At 55.1% G+C, this 23,571-nt stretch overlaps 1 protein-coding gene and 1 long non-coding RNA gene across 37 annotated transcripts in view; one reads left to right on the forward strand and one right to left on the reverse strand.

The window, feature by feature from the left end:
* NRXN2 (neurexin 2) overlaps positions 1-23,571 on the reverse strand; it is a 316,444-nt gene that overhangs the window by 188,238 nt on the left and 104,635 nt on the right. For 20 of the 36 annotated variants that reach the window (XM_065553022.1, XM_065553023.1, XM_042849667.2 and 17 more), the window contains 3 exons: positions 21,422-21,490; positions 4,507-4,808; positions 1,106-1,129 (listed from right to left, as the gene is read on the reverse strand). In XM_065553022.1, the coding sequence (XP_065409094.1) occupies positions 1,106-1,129; positions 4,507-4,808; positions 21,422-21,490 (395 nt within the window). Of the gene's footprint in view, positions 1-1,105; positions 1,130-4,506; positions 4,809-21,421; positions 21,491-21,725; positions 21,821-23,571 lie in introns of those variants that run through there. The other 16 variants (XM_065553034.1, XM_024100300.3, XM_065553031.1 and 13 more) reach the window with 5 other exon arrangements.
* Positions 1-23,571, forward strand: part of LOC135972853 (uncharacterized) — a 72,107-nt gene that overhangs the window by 33,709 nt on the left and 14,827 nt on the right. The window lies entirely within an intron of this gene.

Here is a 23,571-nt window from a genome sequence, read left to right on the forward strand (position 1 = left end):
CGGATAACCCCATGGAACTACCCCAGATGCATAGTGCAGAGGGGCAAGGTGAGGGGGAAATGTGGCTTGCACCCCCAAAACATCCAAATTAATGGTCCATCTTTCATTGCCCCCTTGCTCCCACCCCCCAATCAACCTCTGGTCCTGACCCCACTGGCTGCCATTAGCCCATTTCCCACAATCCCTGGCGGGTTCGCCGCCATGGAGCAGATGTGACGCGCACAGAAGTTGCTTCATGGGATGGTGTTTTCCATGGATTTTTTGTTGTTGTTGTTGTTTTTGAGGGGGAGGGGGAGGTAAAAGGAATAAAAAATGTAAAACCAAGAGTAAAAATAAAGAAATAATATATTTTTATTTTTTTTCATTTATTTTTGGGAAAAAAAAATCCAATAAAGTTAAAAAAAATTTGCTTTTAGAAAAGAAAAAAAAATTCCCCCCAAAAATAAATAAAAATATAAACAAATTTAAAAATGTTGCTTTTGGAAAAGAAAGAAAAAGACTTTTAAAAAATGTTTTTGGTTAAAAAAAATTTAATTACAAGCTTGAGCGGTTCAAAAACAATGGATTTTTTTTAATACCACATTTGGTAGGTTGGTTTTAATCTTATACCAACCCGGGGTATTGGATATCGTCAATTTTATACTGACATTGATTTGTGGTTCATGTCAACTTTATACCAACCTTGGTTTGGTCGATTGGTTGGTTTTCAATCTACACCAACCTAAGTTTGATTGTACGGTGAGTATTTGATTCTTTTCATTTTATGCCAACTCTGCTCTGGCAGCAGGGTTGATTCTGCACTGACTCCAGAGTGGCTGACCAGTTTGTTTCCAGTTCTTGATTTTAGACTTATCACAGTTTGATTATTTAGTTGTTAATTTTGTGTGTGTTTGGGTAGTTTATTTCAACCTTTAAGTTTTGAAAATTATATTTCACTTTCTTGTGTAGTACTTAAAGAAAAAATTAAGAAATTAAAATAATGATAATTAAAAGCCCAATTAATTAAGTAAAAACCAAAAGGAGGGAAGGGAAAAGATAAAACCCACGGCAAACCAAACGATTAGACAATTAGAGTGATATCTACCAGGTAATGCAGTTTGTTTACCATAGCGTGTCCAATTCCTGCGTGCTATATGTATTAAAAAAATAAAATAAATGAGGGAAAGGGGGAATAATAAAAAAAACAGAAAAGAAAAGGAAAAAAATGACCAACCATGAAAATCAAGGGAGATAAAAGAGGGAAAAAATCAATTTTCCCATCGCAAGAAGGGCGATCAGGTTTGTTTGTTTTTAAAAAGACTCCACCCACCTTCCCCTTGCACATCCCGCTCTCCCCCACCCCCCCGACCAAACTCCTCCCCCTCCCAACCATAAAGTATTATAGAGAGAGAGATCTTGGTTAGTAAGAATAAAAGAAAGGAAAAGAGACTATTTAAATTAAAGACTTGAAAAGAAATGACCGACATTCCATTGGATGAGACAAGGAGGGTTAGTTCTGGCGTCTCTGGTTGAGAGCTGGAGTCTTTCAAGAAGCGTGTTAGTAACACACACACAAAAAAGTTGTCAACGTAATTTCTAACGAGGTGGGGGGTTTGGGGGGTGAAGGGTGGGGAGGGGGAAGGAGGAAAAGCAAGGCCTGTGTTAGCAGGATTAGTAGATCCTAAGTGGCTGGCTCTGGGGTCAGCAGAGAGTGGGGGAGTGGGCTGTATCCCCAGCCAGGGGAGTCCAGATTTTATCTTGTATGTTGTGTGAGGAGGAGTGTATTATTGGGGGAGTGCTGGGGGCAAGTTGGGGGGGAGAGGAACCAGCTCCCCCACTCCAGTTCCTGAGACTGTTAAAAATTTGTCCTGCTTTTTGTTAATTATTTTTCTTAATTAACTTTAGTCCAAAAAAGGGAAAGAATCAGAAACCAGGTTAGAAGGAGAAGCCAGTATGGAGGGGGAGCCTCAGTCTGCAGGCAGGGAGGGGGAGGGGTGAGTCAGATGCACCCCATGCACCCACTCCCTGGACTCCCACCCAACCTCTTCTACACCCTCACCATCTTCCCCATGTCTGCTACACCCCCACCCAACCTCTTATACCTCCCCCACCTCCCCCAGTACATACCAGCCACACCCACCTCACCCTCACCCGCATCCAACCTCCTCTACTTCCTCCACCACCTCAGTATACACAAACCCCACACACCTCCCCCACGCCCCCACCCAACCTCCCCCCAGTACACACCGGCCCCACACCTCCCGCTCACCCCCATCCAACCTCTCCCACCTCCCCCCAGTACATACCGGCCCCACACACACCCACTCACCTGAACCCAACCTCCTCTACCTCCCCAACATCCCCCCATACACAGCAGCCCCACACCTCCCCCTCACCCGCACCCAATCTCCTCTAGCTTCCCCACACACACCTCCCCTCCCCCCACCCAACCTCCCCCTCACCCCCACCCAACCTCCCCCACCTCCCCCCAGTACATACCAACCCCACACACCTCCCCTCACACCAACTCTCCCTACCTGCCCAATACACACCTACAACCCACACCTCAACTCCTCTACTTCCCTGAGCTTCCACTCCATCCCAGCTCCTCCTCCCACTGCCCAAAGCCCTCCCTCTTTGCCTACCCAATCCCTCCTGCAACTCCATCCACCCCCCAACCTCCTCCACTTCATCCTCACCCCCAATCCCCCAGGCCTCAATGCAGCCTGTCCCTGCCCCCGGAACTCCCTATGAGTCACCAGACAGTGCCTAAGAATGAGGCTCCCCCCAAACAGTCACAAAGTAATAAGAACAGCCTAGCCAGTTGGTCGGTCAGACCCAGTGGTCTCTGTCCCGTGGGGTGGAAGGGGTCCTGCAGTCCAGACACCATAGAGAGGAGTGGGGTGTCTAAGCCAGGGGATATCGTGGTGCATAACCACCCAACACAACGCAATGCTCTGTCCATTCCCCAAATCCCCCAGGGTCCTGGCTCCCAGCCCCTGTCCCCCTCCATTCTAACCACTAGACCCCAGCCCCCTCCCAGAGCTGGGATGGAACCCAGGAGTCCCTTCCATGAGACTGCTGGGAGATTAGTGGGTGTTTAGCAGCGGGATAAGTGGCTGGGGCGGGGGGCATGCCGAGCCCTGAGAGGCAAGGGGCGGGAGGGCGCCCATCCATTTTACCTTGGCTCCTGCACTGCAGCATCATGCAGGTCCAGATATCCAAAGACACTGGGAGCTGCCAGCTCTGATCAGTGCAACGGGTGGATTTATGCAGAGCGCATGGGCCACAATGCCCACAGGCAACAATTCCTCTCACCCGCACCAGCCACAAAGGGGGGATCTGACCCACGGGTGGGGGGAACAGTACCCATACCCAGGACACACCTGGCCAGCCCGGCATAGAGGGATCCATCAGTAGAGCGCAGCCCATATCCCAGCTCTGCCTGGGCTGGGAGTCAGGACTCCTGGGCTCTCTGCCTGGCTCCCGGATGGGGAGTGATGTCTACTGGATTAGAGCGGGGTAACTTGGAATCAGGACTCCTGGGTTCTTTCCCCAGCTCTGGGGGAGGTCCATATACCATTCCCAGTCCTCCCTCCCAAGCCAGCCCCTCCCTGGGGCTGGATTGGAGCCAAAACCGCCTAGAGGGGAAAGACCCCATGTCCCATTCCCCAAATCAGCCACAGAACAGTCTTCCTATTAGCTGTGGTGGCTAACTGCAACACCCAGCCCCTTGTCTTCATTGGGGGAGGCTCAGGACCCCCAGGGGGCAATGGGGCAGTGCCCTGAGCTCAGTGCATGGAATTTAAGGCACCTTGTGGAGGTGTCACTAGCTCATTGTGGCCCTCTCCACGCTAGCTCGTCTCTGGGTGCGGGGTATACTTTAGGAGGCAATGCTCCTCTTTTGGAGAAGGGATGGGGAGAAATTTAGGGGGCTGAGGGGACCCTAGGTGAATTTGTTTCGACACATCCTCTTGCTGGCATCTGGACTGCCGGGGACCAAAGAAGTAAACAAGAACCAAGCCCAGCTCCCAGCCCATTTACCCCCTGCCCACTGGCACCATGGCCCATCCACCCGCACCCACCCTTGGCACCATGAAATATTTGGGGGAGGGCATTCTGGCTGGCTGGCAATTCCCATCCCAGCAATGCTGTCCAGAGAGGGCATCATTGGGGCATGTCCCCCCAGCAATGCCATGGGGTGGGGGCGCACCACAGACAATGCTGCCCTGGGGGGGACGGGACATCACTGGGGCATGTCCCTCCAGCAATGCCATGGGGCAGGGGGACACCACAGACAATGCTGCCCTGGGGGGGGGGCATCACTGGGGGCACGTCCCCCCAGCAATGCCATGGGGTGGAGGCGCTCCACAGACAATGCTGCCCTGGTGGGAACATCACTGGGGCACATCCCACCAGCAATGCCAGCGGGAGCACACCATAGACAACACTGCCCAGGGAGGATCACTAGTGCAAGCCCCCCCGTCCCAACCAGCCACGTGGGTCCCAGCTGGCGCTGGTGCATACCTGGCGCAGGTTCCGGGTCACCCGGATGTCATGCCAGTTGTTGTCATTGAACTTGCCATTGACGGGCTCCACCAGCGCCTCGAAGGCGCCTGACCCCAGGTTGATGACTAGCCACACGGCCCCGCTCTTGAGCGACAGGTTGACGTAGTCGGCCGACTTCCCCGTGTGCAGCATGAGGCCATTGCGCTGCAGGGTGCGGAAGGACAGGGTGATCTCATCAGTGCTGCTCTGGATCGGGTTGTGGGACAGGTCGTAGCAGAAGAACTCGTTGCCCTTGAAGGTCGCCACGTATTCCTCCTTCCCTGCACAGAGAGAAAGTGGCACAGAGTGAGGGGCAGGTGCACAGAGGGTGTGTGCACTCAAGGTTTAGAGAACATGTAAAAAAGGGGGCAGGAGCACACAGAGTGTGTGTGCATAAGGCGGGATCAGAGAGTACGAGAAGGGGGCAGATGCACGAGGAGTGTGTGTGCACGGGACAGGATTAGAGCGTGCAAGAAGGGGGCAGATGCACGAAGAGTGTGTGTGCACGAGGTGCGATGAGAGCGTGCGAGAAGAGGGCAGGTGCACGAGGGGTGTGTAAATATCATCATCATTTTGTGTCTACGTTATTATTCATTTGAAGAGCCCAGAGGACTCAACTGTAACCGGGGCCCCATCGTGCCAGGTGCCGCACAGATCCCCCAACCGAAATTGGGGGCCCCTTTTTGCTGAGCACTGCACAGACCTACAGAGAGAGACAATCCGTATCACAAAGAGCTCACAGTCTAAATAGACAAAGGGTGGGTGGGGAAACTGAGGCAATGAGGGAAGAAAAGTGACTCACTCAAGTCAGTGGCATAGCTGAAAATAGACTCCCAGCCTGCCCCTGCTGTAATCCAGCAGCCCTCACTCCCCTGCCAGAGCTAAGGATGGAACCCAAGAGTCCTGGCTCTCAGTCCCCCGCGTGCTAGACCCCACTCCCATCCCAGAGCCTGGTACAGAACCCAGGAGGCCTGGCCCCCTTGCTAGCCCCTAGGCTGCTCTACGCTAAAGCATTTTGTGTGTGTCTGTGCACGTCTCTCAGTGCTCAAAGCATGGGGAAGAAAAGAGGGGGGCCCTGCCTGTCAAGGGGCCTGCTTGAATTTAAACAGGTACAGGACCCTCAGGTAGAAGCGAGGTAGCCCCTAAAGGTAGTAAGGGGGCCTAGAGTCTGTAATTCAAGCAGTGGTGTCACTGTACGTGTGCATGTGTCTGTCTGTCTGTCTGAGTGTGCTCTCACTCCCCATCTCCCATTCCCCGAGCAGCTATTGCCCTGGCAGCAGGGACACCCCCACCCTCCGGCCCAACGCCGCTGGTGAGGGGAGTGCCTCTCCGCTGCTGGCACCTGACAATTAACTTGCCATCTGGTGATGCTGAGGAAACAAATTTGCCTGTCTCGCCTGTGCCCGGCCCCCGCAATCATCGTGTTAGTGTCAGCGCCAGCCGTTCGTGGCAGCAATCAGAGCCCGTCAGGACACAGGGACTGGGGGAGGCCAGGGGGGCTGGTTCCCTAACAATCCCCCGCTCGGGAAAACACAATTTCCTGAAGAGCCGGCTTTTTGCGCCATGAAATCATCCCACAGACAGGCAGCTCAGCCCAAGCACCAACACCTGGCTCGCCAGGAGTAACATCGCACTTAGGAGCGACTCCACTTAGAGAGTCTTGGGCAAAACCACGGGGCATTTTTACATCAGTGTCACTGGTTGACCTAGGGACAGCACCCCCCAGTGAGCCTCCCACTCCACAGACTGCAACACAATGTCCCCTGCTGCCGCACTGGGGTCAGCACTGACTGCCAGAGGAGAGTGACCACACACTCCACACACTGCAGCACACCAGGATTGACCCTGATGATGAAAACTCCAGTGCCTTGTCTCCCCTAGGATTTTACATCACATACCTAACTCAGTGTAAAACAATAATAATACGTAGCTCTGATCTAGGGATTTTCGTCAGTAGATTTCAAAGTACTTTACAGAGCAGGTCAGCATTATTAACCCCACTTTACAGAGGGGTAAATTGAGGCACAGAGCAGAGATGTGATCTGCCCAAGGTCATCCAGCAGCCAGTGGCTGCACTAGGAATGGAACCCAGGTCAGTGGAGTCCCAGACCAGTGCCCACTAGGCCACACGGCCTCCCTACCCCTCTCCTCTGCACTTCAGACACAGCCCTAGGCCCAAAGCAAACTCTCCCTCTGCTTGCAACCGCATCACCCCAGAAGAAGGTGCATCTCAGATCAGTCTAACACCACCACAGCATGTCCCCCAAGCACACACACTCCCCTGACCCACTAGACCTATGTCACACACAGCACCTCTATAACTCTGTTCCTAACAGCACCTGGACTCTGCACTGTCGGCCTGGCTTTTCCGTTTTCTCCCTCTCTTTATGGCAAAGGTTATAAAATCTAAATGAAACAAATTATTCTTTCACTCCAAGAAGGGGTTAAAAACCAGCCACAGATCCACCTCAGCCTGCCAGCAGGCTCCTGGTACTGGTGTCCACAGGAACTAGGGTGAGACCTTCATGTGCCCATCTGACAGCTGAGGAGGGTGACTTTGAGAGATGTGTATTCAGAAGAGCAGTAAGGTTGGGAGGGAGACATTTTTGGATGGGAAGTGGGGGCTGTTCACACAGGGATCTCTCGCCTGGCACTGAGATGCAGCCACTTTTGGGGTGGGATGCTGCATTGTTTAACTCCCACACAGCAACACAGCCTGACTTCTGTGGACACATAGTGAAGGAAAATCCCATATCAAATTCAAACAACAGTTTTTGCGGCAAGACAGAATGGACTCACCCATCTGGGATTTTGCCAAGACACCAGGTTCAATGCCTGAGGATTTAATGAACACAAGGGTTCACATTGGCTCTATGTCGCATTGGAAAACCAGAGCTTACCACAGCACAGCGCCCCTAGCATCATGCTGGGGCACTGGGGTCAGCATGGCCTGAGAGGGGAGAGCGCCCCCTACTGGACTCCTGCCTGCTCCCTGCAGCACAGCACCCTCTGGGGGGCATGGCTGTCCCAGCCTGCTCCCACACCGCACAGGGAGTGCTAAGTAGCCAATCAACTCGACCCCTTGGCCTCCCTCACAGCAGCCAGGCTCCTAAATTGCTTCTACAGGGCTCTGTGTTGGCAGGATATAAATCACCTCAGCAGGGCCAAGCTGGGGGAGCAATTAATTCCTTGCTAACCCCAGGGGCACACTGCCTGGCTCCCACCCAATCCCCCTGCCCGCCTCTCGGCCCCTCCGTAAGCACTTCTCTCTGGTGAAGATCCATGACCTTGGACTGGATCCATCCCCCTTAGTCCCATCTGCTCGCACCCCATATGGAGCAGCCGCCCATGGGAGGCTCCGAGCCAGACCTGGAGTACGAGGGAGAGGAGTGATTGGGAGAGAAGAGCTTAGAAAGGGTGACCCCAAGGGACAACACGGAAGGGGGGGAAAGGGGGAATGAAATAGGAAGGGAAAGAAAGAGACAAGACTTGAAGGGATGGATGAATAGATAAATGTGTACAGGAGAGTGGATGCATGCATTCAGAGATAAAGGCATGTATGGGGGAGGGCACACTGGCTGCAGGGATGTGGGGGGGAGGGATGTGGAGGGGAGAGGGTTCTGTCTGGAGCCACAGGGCAGGGTATGGGGGAGGGGAGAGGGTTCTGGCTGGGGCCACAGGGCAGGGTATGGGGGGAGAGGAGAGGAGATGGTTCTGGTCAGGCCATGCAGGGCATGGGGGGGAGGAGAGGGGGTTCTGGCTGTGGCCGCAGGAGGCAATAGGGGAGTAGGGAGGGGGTCGGGCAGAGGCCTGTCAGACAGCAGCCATCGCACTGCATTGTACATGGTGGGTCCCTGTGCTGAGCTGGGCTGCAGGCCAAAAGGGGTTTGTCTCCCAAGCTGCAGAAGGGGCCCTCTGGAGACGCGAGGGGCAGGGTGGGGGCAGGGAGCAGGCCAAGGCAGCCCCCAGCACAGAGCGAGGGCTTGAGTGCTCACATGCTCCTGCCTCCCCCCGCAGCAGGCGGCCGTGCAGGCTCACACACACTGTGCGGGGATGCGTCAGGGGAACCTCAGCAGGGAACTTACACTGAGACTAGAGTCCCTGTTAGCCCAGGCAGCACAGCGCCTCCTGCTGGAGCATCCCCCAACCAGTCAAGGGAGCCTGCATTTGACAACAGCCATCAGAGCCTGCTAATCCCCACCATACCCCGTCCCCATTAGCACAGCACCCACCCACTGGCATTAAGAACCTTGGAGGTCATGGTCTCTGCCCAGGGCCATGCCCTGCTCTGAGCTGAAGTGTGCAGCTGCCGGCAAGGCTGCTTTCCAAAGAAGTCAGCCAAAGCTAAGAACATCCCCCATGCCCACCTCTTTCAGCATTGCCACTTCCTCCCCCCTGTCCTGCCAGTTACACGACCCCAGAACCACTCCCCAGAGCCCCAGGACCCCAGATCCACTGCCCCAGAGCGAGAACCTGCGTTAACAGAATGTTTCTAGTCTTTGTGGTCACTGCAATAACCACAGAAACAAGAGTAACTGACCAATGCAGTAACACCTGCCTGAGTGTGCAGAGAGCCTGAGCCAATTGCTGTGAGAAGGGAGAGCCGCCCAAGTGCAAGGGACACAGTAACACCTGCCCGCATGTGCAGAGACTCTGAGCTAATAGGCTGATACAACATCTGAAACAATCACTCCTCTGCTAAGAATCAAGTTAAGAGTGGGGTCTAGTGGGTTAGAGCAGGGGAGCTGGGAGTCAAGACTGCTGGGTTCTATCCCCAGGTTGGCCATTCACTCACTATGTGATCTTGAAGAAGTCACTTACCCTGCTCTGTGCCTCAGTTTCCCCATTCAAACAGCTAGATGGGGGTGTGTTTGTGGGAGAGGCAGAGCAGGGCAGACAGGAGTGTATCGAGAGGGATTATTAGGTTTTATCCCACACGGTGTTTCCCCTGGCTCAGTGACCCCCACAGCTTTAGCCTTTCCCATAACTCCCTGCTCTGTCTCCAGCCCCGATTATCTGTCTGATCGCTCCTTTCCCATAAAGTTTAAACCCACCTGGCAAGCCAGGCAGCCAGAGTGATTCCCACTAGGGCCTGAAGGTGGCGAGATGCTGTCCTGCCTGTGCTCAGCCCCCAACCTCTGTGCTCTCTCCCCTCCCGCCCCATTGCATCCTATATTCTAATACCCCAGGGGCGGGAGAGTCTGCGGTCTGCACTTCCCAACTGGACGATGATGTGGCAAAAGCACTTGGGAGGTGGAGGGGGGGGCTGAGCTATGAGAGCCCCAGCCCCCCTGTGCTGAGTTCCCCATCCCCATCCTTTTGGTCTGGCCTGGCCTGGCCTGGCACAGCTCCCTCCATCCAGAGCCACAAGCAAGTCACATGGTCATGTTAGCATCCTGCACTCAGCCCATTCCCAGCAGCCCTGGCCACAACTCCCCTCTCCTCCTCCCCCAACAGCCTGCCCCAGACACAACTAGGGTGACCAGACAGCAAATGTGAAAAATCGAGACGGGGGTGGGGGGTAATAGGAGCCAGTATAAGAAAAAGACCCCAAAATCGGGACTGTCTCTATAAAATCGGGACATCTGGTCACCCTAGACACAACTCCCCTCCCCCACCCCCTCAGCCACAACTGCCCTCCCCCCCGACAGCCTGCCCCAGACACAACTAGGGTGACCAGACAGCAAATGTGAAAAATCGAGACGGGGGTGGGGGTAATAGGAGCCAGTATAAGAAAAAGACCCCAAAATCGGGACTGTCTCTATAAAATCGGGACATCTGGTCACCCTAGACACAACTCCCCTCCCCCACCCCCCCAGCCACAACTGCCCTCCCCTCCGACAGCCTGCCCCAGCCACCCCCCCACCCCGGAGACCCTGCCCCAGCCACAACTGTCCCCACCCCGACAGACTGCCCTAGCCACCTCACCACCCCGACAGCCTGCCCCAGCCACACACACACCTCCCAGACAGCCTGCCCCAGTTAAAACCCCCAGTCACAACCTCTCCACGCCTCTCCCAGCACCAGCTTGTCCCTGCACCTTGTCCCACCAGGATCCCACACCCCAGTTAGCCCAGCCCCATCTCTCCTTGTCCACCCATCTCACACAGAGCACAGGCACTGGGATGGGGCGTGGATCTTAATTAGTGGCAGCCAAAATTTTCCAGTGTTCCCAGAGCAGAGACAGAAGCAGGGAGTGACCCCCCCCCCAGCACACACTTCCCCCAGTGTGCCCCCACACTGGGGGAGAGGGCATCTTGGTCTCCCTTACTTTGTCTGAGCCCACCGGAGAGCCAGCAAACTCATCTCAGGCAGAGAGGGAAGGGCCAGCTGGGGTTGGATTTGACCTGGTGACCTACAGGTGAAAAACTCTGTGCATTGTTAACTGGGGTGGAATTGCAGTCTATTCCCCTGACGGTGGCCTACAGCCTATTTCCCCCCACCCCAGGGGCAGGGTCTCACCCTACAGCCTCTTCCCAGGGTCGCACCCTACAACCCAGAGGGGGGCAGGGTCGCTCCTACATTCTATTCCCCCCCAGGGAGCAGGATTGCCCCCTGCAGTTGATTCCCTGTAGGAAGATGAAGGCTCTGTATGGGGATAAATGGAGGGGGTGCTGGCTCTGCATTATCATTAGATATTTTAATTGTCACTATTTTTCTCCAGCATGAGCTCCCAGCCTCGGGGCAGCAGGATCGATAGCCAGGCTACGATCGATAGGACATGGGGGCAGGGGGCGGGAGGGGGAGTAGGGTTCAGGGGGTCACTGGCTTCTTGAGATGCAAGTCATGTGGGAGCTCTCCTTGTCTGAGAGTGTGAGGAGCTATGGGACACATCCCATGCCTCTCCCACAGCTGGAATAGAACCCAGGAGTCCTGGCTCCCAGCCCTTGCTAGAGGCACATGGGCTGGGGTGCAGAGCTCTGTGGGGGATAGATGCAAGGGGAAGGGCTGTCACCCAGCACTGCAATGAGGGCATGGCGCCCATCTTGCCACACTGGGACCTCTGCCTGGAGATGGGCAGGGCCCCACACTCACCCCCTTTGTAAGCACGGCTGGGAGGGCCTACGATCCTGTCACACTCAGCACCAGAGGTACCTCCCCAAACAGATGAGTGTGCACAGAGACACCCCCACATGCACAGAAACACACCCCATGTGCACACTCACTACAGACACACATGCACTCGCACACATAAACACAGGACACACACTCACCACAGACACGTACTGACACACAGCATACAATACACTCATGCACTCACACTCAGACACGTGTGCATGTACATGCTACACACACACACTAAGCACACCCACCCACAGCACATACACATTCATACATACCCACACTGCACACACACTAAGCACAGACCCACACAGAGCACACATACACTGCACACATCCAGACCACACACACACATCCCTCCCAAGCTCCCAGTCCTGTGCAGCACTAGCTGGCTGCACGTGCATTTCTGCAGCACAACCTGCCGGCTCCTCTCCCACAGCTCGGCTCTCTGTTTCCTGGACAAAGCAGGGTGCCAGGCCAGGCGGTGCTGCCCCATCCGATAGGTCCTGACAGCACTCAGAGCTTGGGTGCAGCAGGGAGCACGCACCAGGGGGCACACAGTACATTGCATAGAAGCCAAACAAACACACACACACAGCAACTTACTGCAGTGCAAACATGGAACTTTAGCAGAAACATGCCAATAGCTCTGAGCTTAAAGCTAAGAGGCAGCACAGTGCAGTGGGCAGAGATCTGGTTTAGGGAAGAGGAGACTGGGACCTTGGGAGAGTTCATTCCCCTCTTGGTGCCTCAGTTTCCCCTTGAGGGCAGGGGTTGTCTCTCACTGTATGTCTGTGCAGTCCCCAGCCCGACAGGGGCCTGTGTGGTGCCCAGCACAATGGGCTCCTGTAGTTGCTATCACAATAATGAGCCCCACAAACTATTGGGACAACTCATCCTGATTTCTCCCAGGACCAGCTGTGCCCCTGTGGCTGGCTGTGAGCTTGGAATGGCCTTCCCGCAGGCGGGCAAGGCTGCAGTAAACCCAGAATATTTCCCCCACTCTGACCTGACATTTTTATCGTACAAATATGTTTGTGCCTGTGCAGAGAGAATGAAAATCGACTCCAGTCCTGGGGAAACGTTCACACCTCGAGGCAGGCGTGGAGAGCAGAACATTTTAAATGGAACAAATTTGCTATTTTCTTTCCTTTCCCAGTGCCTGCAGCAGGAAAACAAACACTCTCCCCCGCTCCCATTATGCTCTCCCCACATCCCTGCCTCCTCCGGCCAGCCCTGGAACATCCCAAGGCAAAGCGGCAGCAACTGCGGTTCCCATGTACCACCCAGAACCCAACATACTCCCCTCATTCCTGCCCCTCACATATAGTCAGGGCACCTTGAAATCCTCACTCTGTCCCAGACAAATTCCAGCTCGGACCATTCCCCACCAACCTCTGCCCCTGAAGTCGGCTTTGGGATTCTCCTTCACGCCCTGCTTCCGGTCATGGTGTCCTTGTGTGGTTAATAAAGCGCACAGTGCTAGGTGAGGGATCCCTGTATAAACAGCCCCCGCATCTCACCCTAGAGCTGGCTGCATCTCTGTGACTGGGCAAGAAATCCATTATCTATATTTCCAACCAGGGCTGGCATGTAACCAGCGACCCAGGATGGGATTCTCTCTCTCGCCTGTCATTCTCAACTCCTTCCTGGGCCCCGGGTTCGAGGAGAAGGGGTATACATGGGAGGGGAACACCATCTCCACGAGCTGATGTGGCAGCTGTTTCTGGGGAGGCACAAGGATGAAATTAATTCCCTCCTTTAACCCCTCTGGCCATCAGCAGGTTTTTTTTCCTGTGTCTTCTCTTATTGGAATTGACGAGGGGCTGTGGGATCTGAGGGCTGAAGGGGAGCTGGGATGGAGCAGGCTGGCTCCCAACATGGCTTCAGAACCCAGAGCACCTTCTCCACGTCGAGAGCTCTTACCCCAAACTGGAAGAGTGGAAGATACCACCCTGCCCCCTCCCCCATCCATCTCCTGGCTCTGTGCCTGCAAGTTCCACCCCAATGGGGCTCCAGCGACTAGGGACAGAAACAAGGTGTGAACCCAGCCTCTGGGTCAAACACCCTAGGTTGGGACTCCAGTTCTGTTCTACATAGCATCCCTCGCTGGGAGAGGCCAAGGCTGGAGCAGACAGGAGCTCCCCCAACAGCAAGTGCTCCTGCCCTGCTCCCTACAGCGCCCCCCACTGGGAGATGCCTCCACCTCTGGGGTGAGATGAAGGGGCAGTTTATACAGGGATCCCTTGCCCAGCATGCAGTCACCTCTCAGGTGGGGTGCAGGAGCCTGGAATCCTGCACTGCTCCCACTTCAAACTGCAGGGTCTCTGCAATAGAATAAGTTGTTGCATTCAGCTCAGAGGGGGACAAAGGAGTGTGACCACCCCCATTCTGGGACTGGCAGGTCACCCCAATAACAGAGTGATGGAGCCTGACACAGCTGTTGAGAGGAGGAGGGGTGAGAGGGTGGCCCTCTAGAATGCCCCCCATCCCAGAAACGCTCAGGGCTGCTACAAACATACTCAGGTCCATCTGGAACGGCAGACACAATGCATCATGCCCATGGGCATGCCAGCCATCTGGGCCCTACACAATGCCTCAGGGCCCTGCCGGCTGGCACCGCCCATCCCCCTTCACCCATCAGGGCTCAATTTGAGTGTCTAGTTGCTTTAGAAGATTCCCCTAAAGCTCCCACCCCCTGCCATGACAGTCTTCTGGCCACCCCTGCGCCTTTACAGCCGTGTCTACACTGCCACTTTCAGTGCTAAAACTTTAGTCATTCAGGGATGTGAAAAAACAACCCCTGAGCGACAAAAGTTTTAGCGCTGAAAAGCGCCAGTATAGACAGCGCTTTACTGCTGGGAGACGCGCTCCCGGTGATAAGTTATCACCGCTCATTAGGGGTGGGGGGGGGTTATTGTTGGGAGAGAAAACCCTAAGAGAAAACAAGAGCCCCTTAACAACAGAAAGAAAAGTCAACGTCACCCCCTACCCGCACTGGGGCCAGGGCCGGACTCTGCTCTCCGGTCCCCGGGGTCAATCCGGAGTCACCCACTGACCGCACTGGGGCCAGGGCTGGATTTCACACACTCATATGAACATGCCTTTTCATTTACAGTGTCACATACCTGTTTCTTTGCACACTCGTGCACATTCACATTCATCCAAACACTCTGCACACATGCATGACCAAACTCCCTTGTATGCACACACACACGCTCGTGTGCTCACTTTCATTTGTGTGCACACTAATGCACTTGTGCACAACTTTCTCCCTCGTGTGCACACACACTCAAATATGCTTCACGCACACCTGCCCTTTCATTGGTGCATGCATTCACACACACACACACAGTTGGCACTCTCATCCCCACTGATGTCCCCTCTGACACTGCAGTTGGACGGGTCTTTAGCATGCAGCACGCACTGGCTGGCCAACGGGGAAGGTGTATGGGCGTGAATGCTGTGCCTACACTGCCCCCGGCCCAGCGAGCACACACTTCGCTGCCACCCAGCATTTCCCACTCCCTACTCCGAGTCCCACAGCAATCGCTCGCTGCCAGGAGCCGCATGGTGCCCAGCTAACACCGCATTGGCATCAACTCCCCCGCAGGCAGAGTGCAGGGGTCATGGCGGCTGTGATCAGCCTCCCCGGACTGCTGCCTTCACCCTTGTGGCACCTCCCCCTTCCAAAATCTGCCCCTCCAGCCACACTGGCCTAAAAATCAGGTGGTCTCAGCTGGGGGCAGGGACGCATCTCCCCCCCAGACTGGAAGGGAGTCAGATCATGTGGGCCAGAGTTAAGCCCCCACAACCCTAAGCACTACATTTAGTCTGCCAACCTTTGCCTTCAGTGCAACTTTGTAGCAGACACACAAAGACCTAGAGAGATGACTCCACACACACACACACACACACACACACACGGCACCGCCAGAGCCAGCTAGAAAGATGAGACACACCCCAACCCCCTCCACACTGGACCCATGAGCTGGTTAGAGACACAAAACCCCACATCCCGGGGCGTTAGTGGCAGGATTCCCATCCCGGCAGGATCCGTGCCCCGGGGTGCTAGTGGCAGGATTCACACCCCCAGTCACATTGTGGCACATCATCCTTGGCCCCCTTGGCACACAGACTGCTTAAGACATTAGCTCCTCGCCACGAGAGACCAGGACAATTAATCCCCGGCCCCTCCCATCTCCCCAGGGACCCAGCGTGCCAGCATCCTGGAGTCCAGTCGGCATGGCAACCAGCCCGCGGCCTGATCCAGGGATATTATCGTCTCCTCAACATTGCTTAGTGACCACCACCACGAGAGAAGAATACCGAGGGGCGGTGCCTCTAAGCACCATGTGTCCCCCTCCCCCCGTGCCACAGAGATAACCCCCCATTAACCTCCTCAAAATTAACAGCACAGGATGGAAATAACCCCACTTCCACAAGCAAAATCGGCTTTCTCCCACAGCCAGCGCTCCTGCCCTACTCCCTACAGTGCCCCCTGCGAGGAGAAGCCAAGGCTAGAGCAGCCGGGAGCTGCCCGCACAGCCAGCGCTCCTGCCCTGCTCCCCGTTGGTAAACAGCTGCATACAGTGGCACTGCAGCTGTGTGCGCGCTATGGTTTCCTGTATTCTTGTGCCATTGTTCTATTTGCACACACAACGAGTCTCTTTCACAGGGCTGTTTTGGTTGATGGTGAAGCTGTGCATATATGGACATCCCTAGGCTAGACAGCGTGTGGGGCGCGGGCGTGGTTCGGGGGCTGCAGGCTTGTTTTCTGCACGCAACCGTTTTCTGTGCTTTAGGCTGTGCAGTTTGTATGTGTCACCGGGGCGTGTGGTTTGTACGCACTGTTGGGAGCCCGAGTGAGTGTGTATTTGTACAAGATGCACTGAGCGTGTACGCGGATTGAGTTGTTGGGGGGACGTATGTGCCTACAATGTGGTGAGTGTATTTGTGTAGGATGGAGGGGGTTGTGTGGAGGGTGTGAGTGTGTCATGTGTTTGTGATGTGTTGTGTGTGATGCTGTGCAGTTATGTGCTCCATGCTCCTTCTTTACACACCTCCTTGGCATTGCAGAATTTCAATCACAGCAGCTAGCAATCCCAGAGCCGTGTGTCTCCCTGCCAGCACTCCAGCTCCCCCAGCCATATCGCCCCATCCCCAGCACGGAGGAGACAGATGGGAGGGAGTTTTCAAGTGTGCGGCAATTCAGATAAAGCATGAGGTGAGTGTCTGCAGGAGATATCTTACACACACGCACAACAGCCCTCCCCCGGGGACTGGCCGGCTCTTGTGTGTGCTGTGCCGTCTGCTGTGTGCCTCATGTAGGTGCACATTACTTGCATTGTGCATTTGTGCGTGTTGAGCTGTGTATGTGTGAGCGACTGTGCATTTTCATATGCTCAATTGTGTGCATGTGTAAGAGTGAGACACTGTGCATTTGGGCACATTCCATTGTGTGTGTGAACACATGCATGTGCCCTGATATTGGTGTGGGAATAGTTTTGTCTACCAGCCTGCAAATGTGATTGCCGCTGCAGCAGTGTGTGTGTGTTGCTGCAGCTGCACCAGGACACAGTGGGGTGAGCACAGTGCACAGTTGCCATTGCATGACTGGCCGGCTGCAGCTGTGCTGTTGCAGCTACCAGTTGTGCAGCTGCTTGTACTGTTGCAGGCGATGGTGGATGCAGTCGTGCAATCCGAATTGCATGTGCTGCTACAGCTGTGCCCTGAACGTGCTAGTGCAGCTCCAGGAGCCCGTTGCAGGCAGGGGCGCTGGAACAATCTGTATAGTGGGGGTGCTGAGAGCCATTGAACCAAACTGTAAACTCTGTATATGACGGAAACCACTTCAAGCCAGGGGGTGTGGCAAGACCCCCCTAGTTCCAGCATCTATGGTTGCATGGCTGCGGCTGTTGGCTCTTGACAGTCTCCGGGTGCATGGGCACAGCCCAATCACTTGCATGCACCACTGTAGCAGCAGTTTCCTGTGGGCCTTTGGGTGACTGGGCTGTGTGGTTAGGAGGACCTTGCATGCCCCCCAACCCTCAGCTGTTGCCATGGCCAGGAAATAGCAAATCCCTCCCCCAGCCTGAGATGCCCACAGAGTCATGGTCACACAGAGATGCTGGAGCCCTGCAGGGCTGAGCCCATCAACAGATACTCACCACAGCGCATACACACATTACACCCCACACGCATCCCTGTGCATACACACACACACACACACACACACACAGTCTCTCTGGACACACCCCATGCATGTCCCTGTGCATAGACACACACACACTGAGCCTACCCAGAGATCCACACATTTTGCCCAGCCAGACGCCTTATCAATAACTTTGCCACAGGATGCCCTCCCCTCTACTTCCCCCCCATGCTGTTTGATTCCAGCCACTCACCAAATCTACACAGACAGGAGGACGCCCTTGGGGTACCCAGAACTTGCGCCCCAGAGGGGAGAGCCAGCAGCAGAGGGGGGCCAGGGCACAGCTCACAGCTTGGGGAATGACATACAACAGGACAAATGGAAAGAAATGGGGAGACAGACCTCCTCCCCAATACACCAAGGAGCCGCCACTTCCGTCATCGCTGGCTCCCTGCTACCTGGGTGTTACGTGGACCAAATGACCACAAGGTGCACCCCATACTGGGACCTGGGGGGCTGACTGCAAGCACCCGAGAAACCACATGGCACTGCCCCTCTCCTGGCCTCATCTGGAAATGGGAGAGAATAAAACATCCACAGACTGAGCAGATTGGGACCGGCTCCCACTGTATGTCTGAGCAGCACCCGGCGCGATGGGGGTCCCGATCTGGGTCGGGGTCTGTGCAGCGCGCTCTCGCATTAGTGGCTGAATTTCAGTACTGGATAAGCAATTTCTGTATACAGAGCTGCTATGACCCACTCAAGAAGCAGCTGCATCTATGGACGGGGCCATGGTTCCCTATATAAACAGCCCCCCGCCCCACCCCAGAGGCAGCTGCATGCAGGGCAGTGTCATCTGTCAGCCCTGCCTGCCCACAATATTTTCCTTCCAGAACCTCCTGATTAAAATCAATCAGAGCCTTTTGTATATTAATGGCCTCTCGTTTGTATTGAATGCATCATTAATGTTAACGATCCCCGGGAGCCCCCCTCCCCTCACCCGGGCGGGACGTATTAATTGCTCACGTCCTAATTAAATATTGAGGCTGGGAATTGGCTCTCTCCAAACAGGCCGGGGGAGGCTGATTGCAATGCAGGGACTGGCACGGGGTGCCGCCAAGCAGTATGTCCACCGCTATGCAACCACAATCACACAGCCACATAATCACAATCACAACCACCTACAGCTACACAACTGCAATCCACAAACACACAATCACTATCATATAGACAGTCTCACATGCACAATCACACAGCATACATAATCACACAACGATGCACACACAAAACCTCACAATCAGCCACGTGCACAATCTCCTACAGAGAGACAATCCCACAGACATGTATCAAGACAGTCCTAGTCACAGACTGTCACACCCACAAACATCCACAATCACACAGTCACACTAGAGATAAAAGCATATACTCAATCACACCCACAGGCAGAGAGACACAAACATGTTCTCATATTGGAGACAATTACATGATGCTCTCACATGCAAGAAAACAGTCTCCCACATGCACAGTCACACATGCTTATACACACACATTATCTTTTTGCGGATACAGACTAACACGGCTGCTACTCTGAAACCTGTCATTATCAAACTTGAGATACAAAGACACTATCACACTCACATAGTGACAGTCACATTCACTGTCACACAGTCATAGTGACACATGTGCATGCAGTGTCTCTCTCTCACACACACACCCCAAACTACCCCCCACAATGAAGGACTCAGCCTCTGGCTCCAGGTCACCATGACCCCTGAATTACACCCTCTCCCAGACACTACACCAGAGACACCCCCCGAAAACCAGTCCAAATAGGTGGAGGACAAAGAGCCTGCCAAACAATGGAGTGGGGCTTAAGGGGAGTGGGGTTGGGAGCCAAGAGTCCTGGGTTCTATTCCCAGCTCTATGAGGGGAGTGGGGTCTAGTGGTGAGAGCAGGGGGCTGGACGTCAGGACTCCTGGGTTTTATCCCTGGTTCTGGGTATCTCTCTCAGTACCGGGCTCATCACACAGCTCCCAATGCTGAGCCCAGAAAGACGTGACTGTGGGCAGCAAGGCCAAGGAGATGGAACAGAGCCAGATCAGCATGTGCTTTGTACTCCCTGGAGCAAAACAAAGACAGTCCCTGCAACAGAGCAGGGGGAAGCAAGAAGCGGGAAGGAGAGAATACCCAGAGTATGCTCAGCTCTGGCATGTAGCCACCAGGGGGTTGGGGTGAGTCAGCTGGTTGGAGGATCCCTCTATATAAACAGCCCCCACACCACACCCCAGAGCCAGCTGCAGCTCAGTGCCGGGCAACAAATCCCTGTATAAAGAGCCCCCACAGCCCACTCCAGAGCCAGCTGCATCTTAGCACTGGGTGAGGGATCCCTGAATGAACAACTGCCTCTACTCCATTGGGTGCCTGGAGTAGAGGCCCCTGGCCTGGATATGGCAGAGGTGAACAGCACAAGGGCATGGAGCGGGGAAGTGCACAGCAAGTCAGTGGAAGAGCTGGGGATATAACCCAGGAGCTCTGACGCTCAACCCAATCTCCGCCCCCCTCAACCACTAGGCCCCACTCCCCTCCCAGAGCCAGGGATAGAAACCAGGACTCCTGGCTCCTAGTCACCACTAATCTAACTACACCTCTACCCCGATATAACGCTGTCCTCAGAAGCCAAAAAATCTTACCGCGTTATAGGTGAAACCACGTTACATCGAACTTGCTTTGATCCGCCGGAGTGCGCAGCCCCTCCCCCCCGGAGCACTGCTTTACCGCGTTATATCCACATTCGTATTATATCAGGTCGCGTTATATCGGGGTAGAGGTGTACTAAATAATCCTACCTTCTCTTAAACAATCGAGGTATAAATTGTTTTGCTAGGAGACATACAAACAGGGATATCTCACCCAGAGCTGAGATGCAGCTGCCTCTGGGGTTGGGCACACCAGGTATTTATCATCTTCACATCAAGGGGAGAATTGTTAGGGAGCATTCTGCTCTTGGAGGCAGGCAGTGCTAGAAGGCGCACTAGTGGGGTGCTGGCAGTGGGGAAGGTAGCTGAACAGGGGTGTTTTCCCCTCACAGTCAGTGCTGACCCCAGCATCGCGCTAGGGGGCGCTGTGGTGCTGGAAGGGTCTTTCTTTCACATGAGATATAAACGAAGGACCTGACTGTTCTGGGTCATTAAATATCCTCTAGCACTTTTCCCATGAGTCCTGCTGCAAACCCCTAGCTTCCTGGCTAAATCCCAGCCCAGAGAAATCTGCCTCCCTAAAATTCCCTCCTGTGCTTTCTATCAGATACAAAAAGTTTCCCCCATTCAGTTCCTGTGCTAAACTAGCCTGTAATACTGCTTTTAACTAGCCCACGCACCCTACCCCAAAGGCAACTGCATCTCAGCACCAGGCGAGGGATCCCTGTATAAACAGCCCTCATGCCCCACCCCAGAGGCAGCTGCATCTCAGCGCCGGCAGAGGGATCCCTGTATAAACTGCCCCTGCGCCCCACCCCAGAGGAGGCTGCATTAGGAGAGGGGTCTCGGTATAAACAGGGCCCAGACACCACCCCAGAGACGGCTGCATCTCAGCCTCAGGAGAGTGGAACATTTGACTGCAGAGAAGCATGAGGGGGACCCATGGGGAGCTGTCTCTCTGGGGGCGGTGGGTTGCACTGACCTTTCGATGTGTGCTGCACCTCACTGGCTCCTCTCCCTTCCCCCCCTTCCGAGTACAGAATGGACCCTACTGGAAAAGCAGAACCACAGGATTAGGGAGTAGGCACTAACAACCCTCCCTCCAGCTGCCGATACCCCCATTACCGCACTTCAGCTGCTGAGACACCCTCCCCAGCCCCCACAGAATACCCGCACACAGCCACAGGGCCAGGAAAATGTCACTAGGTTTGTTATTGTAGATCTCTCCTATGCACTGGACACTGATTTATTATTGTAGAGTCTGGTAAACCAGCGCAGGTACCTACCCCCACTCCCAAGAGCCTCCAGATTTCAGCCCCACTTTGACCCCACAGAACAGCACCCACAGCAAGCCTAGCCCTTACCCAGCTCTCCCGGCCCCAGCTTTCACTTTTAGCTAACCCGCCTGCCGCCTCCCTCCAGCTCATCAGCCAAGCCCCACTCCCTAAAAGGGCCAGTCCACCCTCTGATGGGCCTTTCCTGAGTGCGGGGGGAGGGAAAGGTTACTGAAGGGTTACAAGCTGGAACTGGGGCTAGGGACTGCAGGGCAAGGCCCTCTCAGGTTGCCCCTCTGCACTTGACAAACAAATCAGGGGAGGGGAAGATTAGACTGCACCTCTGTCCCACCCCCGCCTCTCCCTGCGACCCTGGGGGCAGGATACAGCAAGTCTCAAGGCCCAGGAACCAGGGGGCACTGGCCCTTCACTCCCACTCCCCACCCAAGCTTTGGGGCACCCAGCGACACCCAGTGACACTTTCAGATCACTTTGGGATACTGTATAATCCCCAAACCATCACCCCATCAGCCCTGCTCAGAGACAGCAAAGAGGGAGTGTTGATCCTTCAGGGGAGGTTGGGACACACGCTCCTGCACCTCCATGCCTGGTGGGAGATCCCTGTATAAACAGCCTCCACATCCCGCCCCAGAGGTGGCTGCATCTCAACACCAGATGTGCATAAACAGCCCCCAGAGGCAGCTGTATCTCAGCACAAGACGAGGGCTAGGAGTTGGACAGGCATCTCCGCTGCTTCCTATTCCCCTCATGGCTCATGTTGGCCTATTCCCCAGGTGTGTCTGCCCCTTCAGGCCAGGATGTGGGGCATCTGGCACTGGGAGCAGCAGCAGCCTGAGGCAAAAGTGCTGAGCTAGCACAAGGCAGAGTGGGGGGATCAATGAGCTAGAGCACGAGCGAGGAGTTCAGTATGGTAGAGAGCGAGCCTGAGTGGGGGGGGAGGGGGGGGAGGTCAGTGTGAGAGAGAGCGACAGCCAGCAGGGAGTCAGTGTGAGATAAAACAAGCAAGGGAAGATCAGTGTGACTGTGCAAGCGGAGGGGTCACGGAGATGAGGGAGACAGAGGGTGCAACCTAGGGGGGCTCAGGGAGATGAAGGGGACAGAGGGCACAAGTTGGGCATGGGAGTTTCTGGGAGATGAGGAAGACGGAGGACGCGAGTGGGAGGGTGAAGGGAGATGAGGGAGACAGAGGAGGCGAGGGGGGGGGATGAAGGGAGATGAAGGAGACAGAGGGTGCGAGTGGGGGGGAGTTTCCGGGAGATGAGGGAGACAGAGGATGCGAGTAGGGAGGAGGGGTTCAGGAAGATGAGGGAGACAGAGGGTGCAAGCGGGGGGGAATTTCTAGGAGATGAGGGAGACAGAGGGCTCGAAGGGGGGGTCAGGGAGATGAAGAAGACAGAGGGCACGAGCGGGGGGTTCAGGGAGATGAGGGAGACAGAGGGCGCGAGCGAGGGGTGTTCAGGGAGATGAAGGAGACAGAGGGCGCGAGCAGGGGGTTCAGGGAGATGAAGGAGACAGCGGGCGTGAGGGGGGGCTCAGGGAGGTGAGACAGAGGGTGTGAGCAAGGGGCACAGGGAGATGAAGGAGACAGAGGGCACGAGCGGGGGGTTCAGGGAGATGAGGGAGACAGGGCGCAAGCGAGGGGTGTTTAGGGAGATGAAGGACACAGAGGGTGAGGGGGGGCTCAGGGAGATGAAGGAGACAGAGGGCGTGAGCAGGGGGGTTCAGGGAGATGAAGGAGACAACGGGCGTGAGGGGGGGCTCAGGGAGGTGAGACAGAGAGCGCGAGCAAGGGGTACAAGGAGATGAAGGTGACAGAGGGTGTGTGAGGGGGGTCAGG

Source organism: Chrysemys picta, chromosome 7 (genome assembly GCF_011386835.1).
Source record: "Chrysemys picta bellii isolate R12L10 chromosome 7, ASM1138683v2, whole genome shotgun sequence".
NCBI lineage: Eukaryota > Metazoa > Chordata > Testudines > Emydidae > Chrysemys > Chrysemys picta.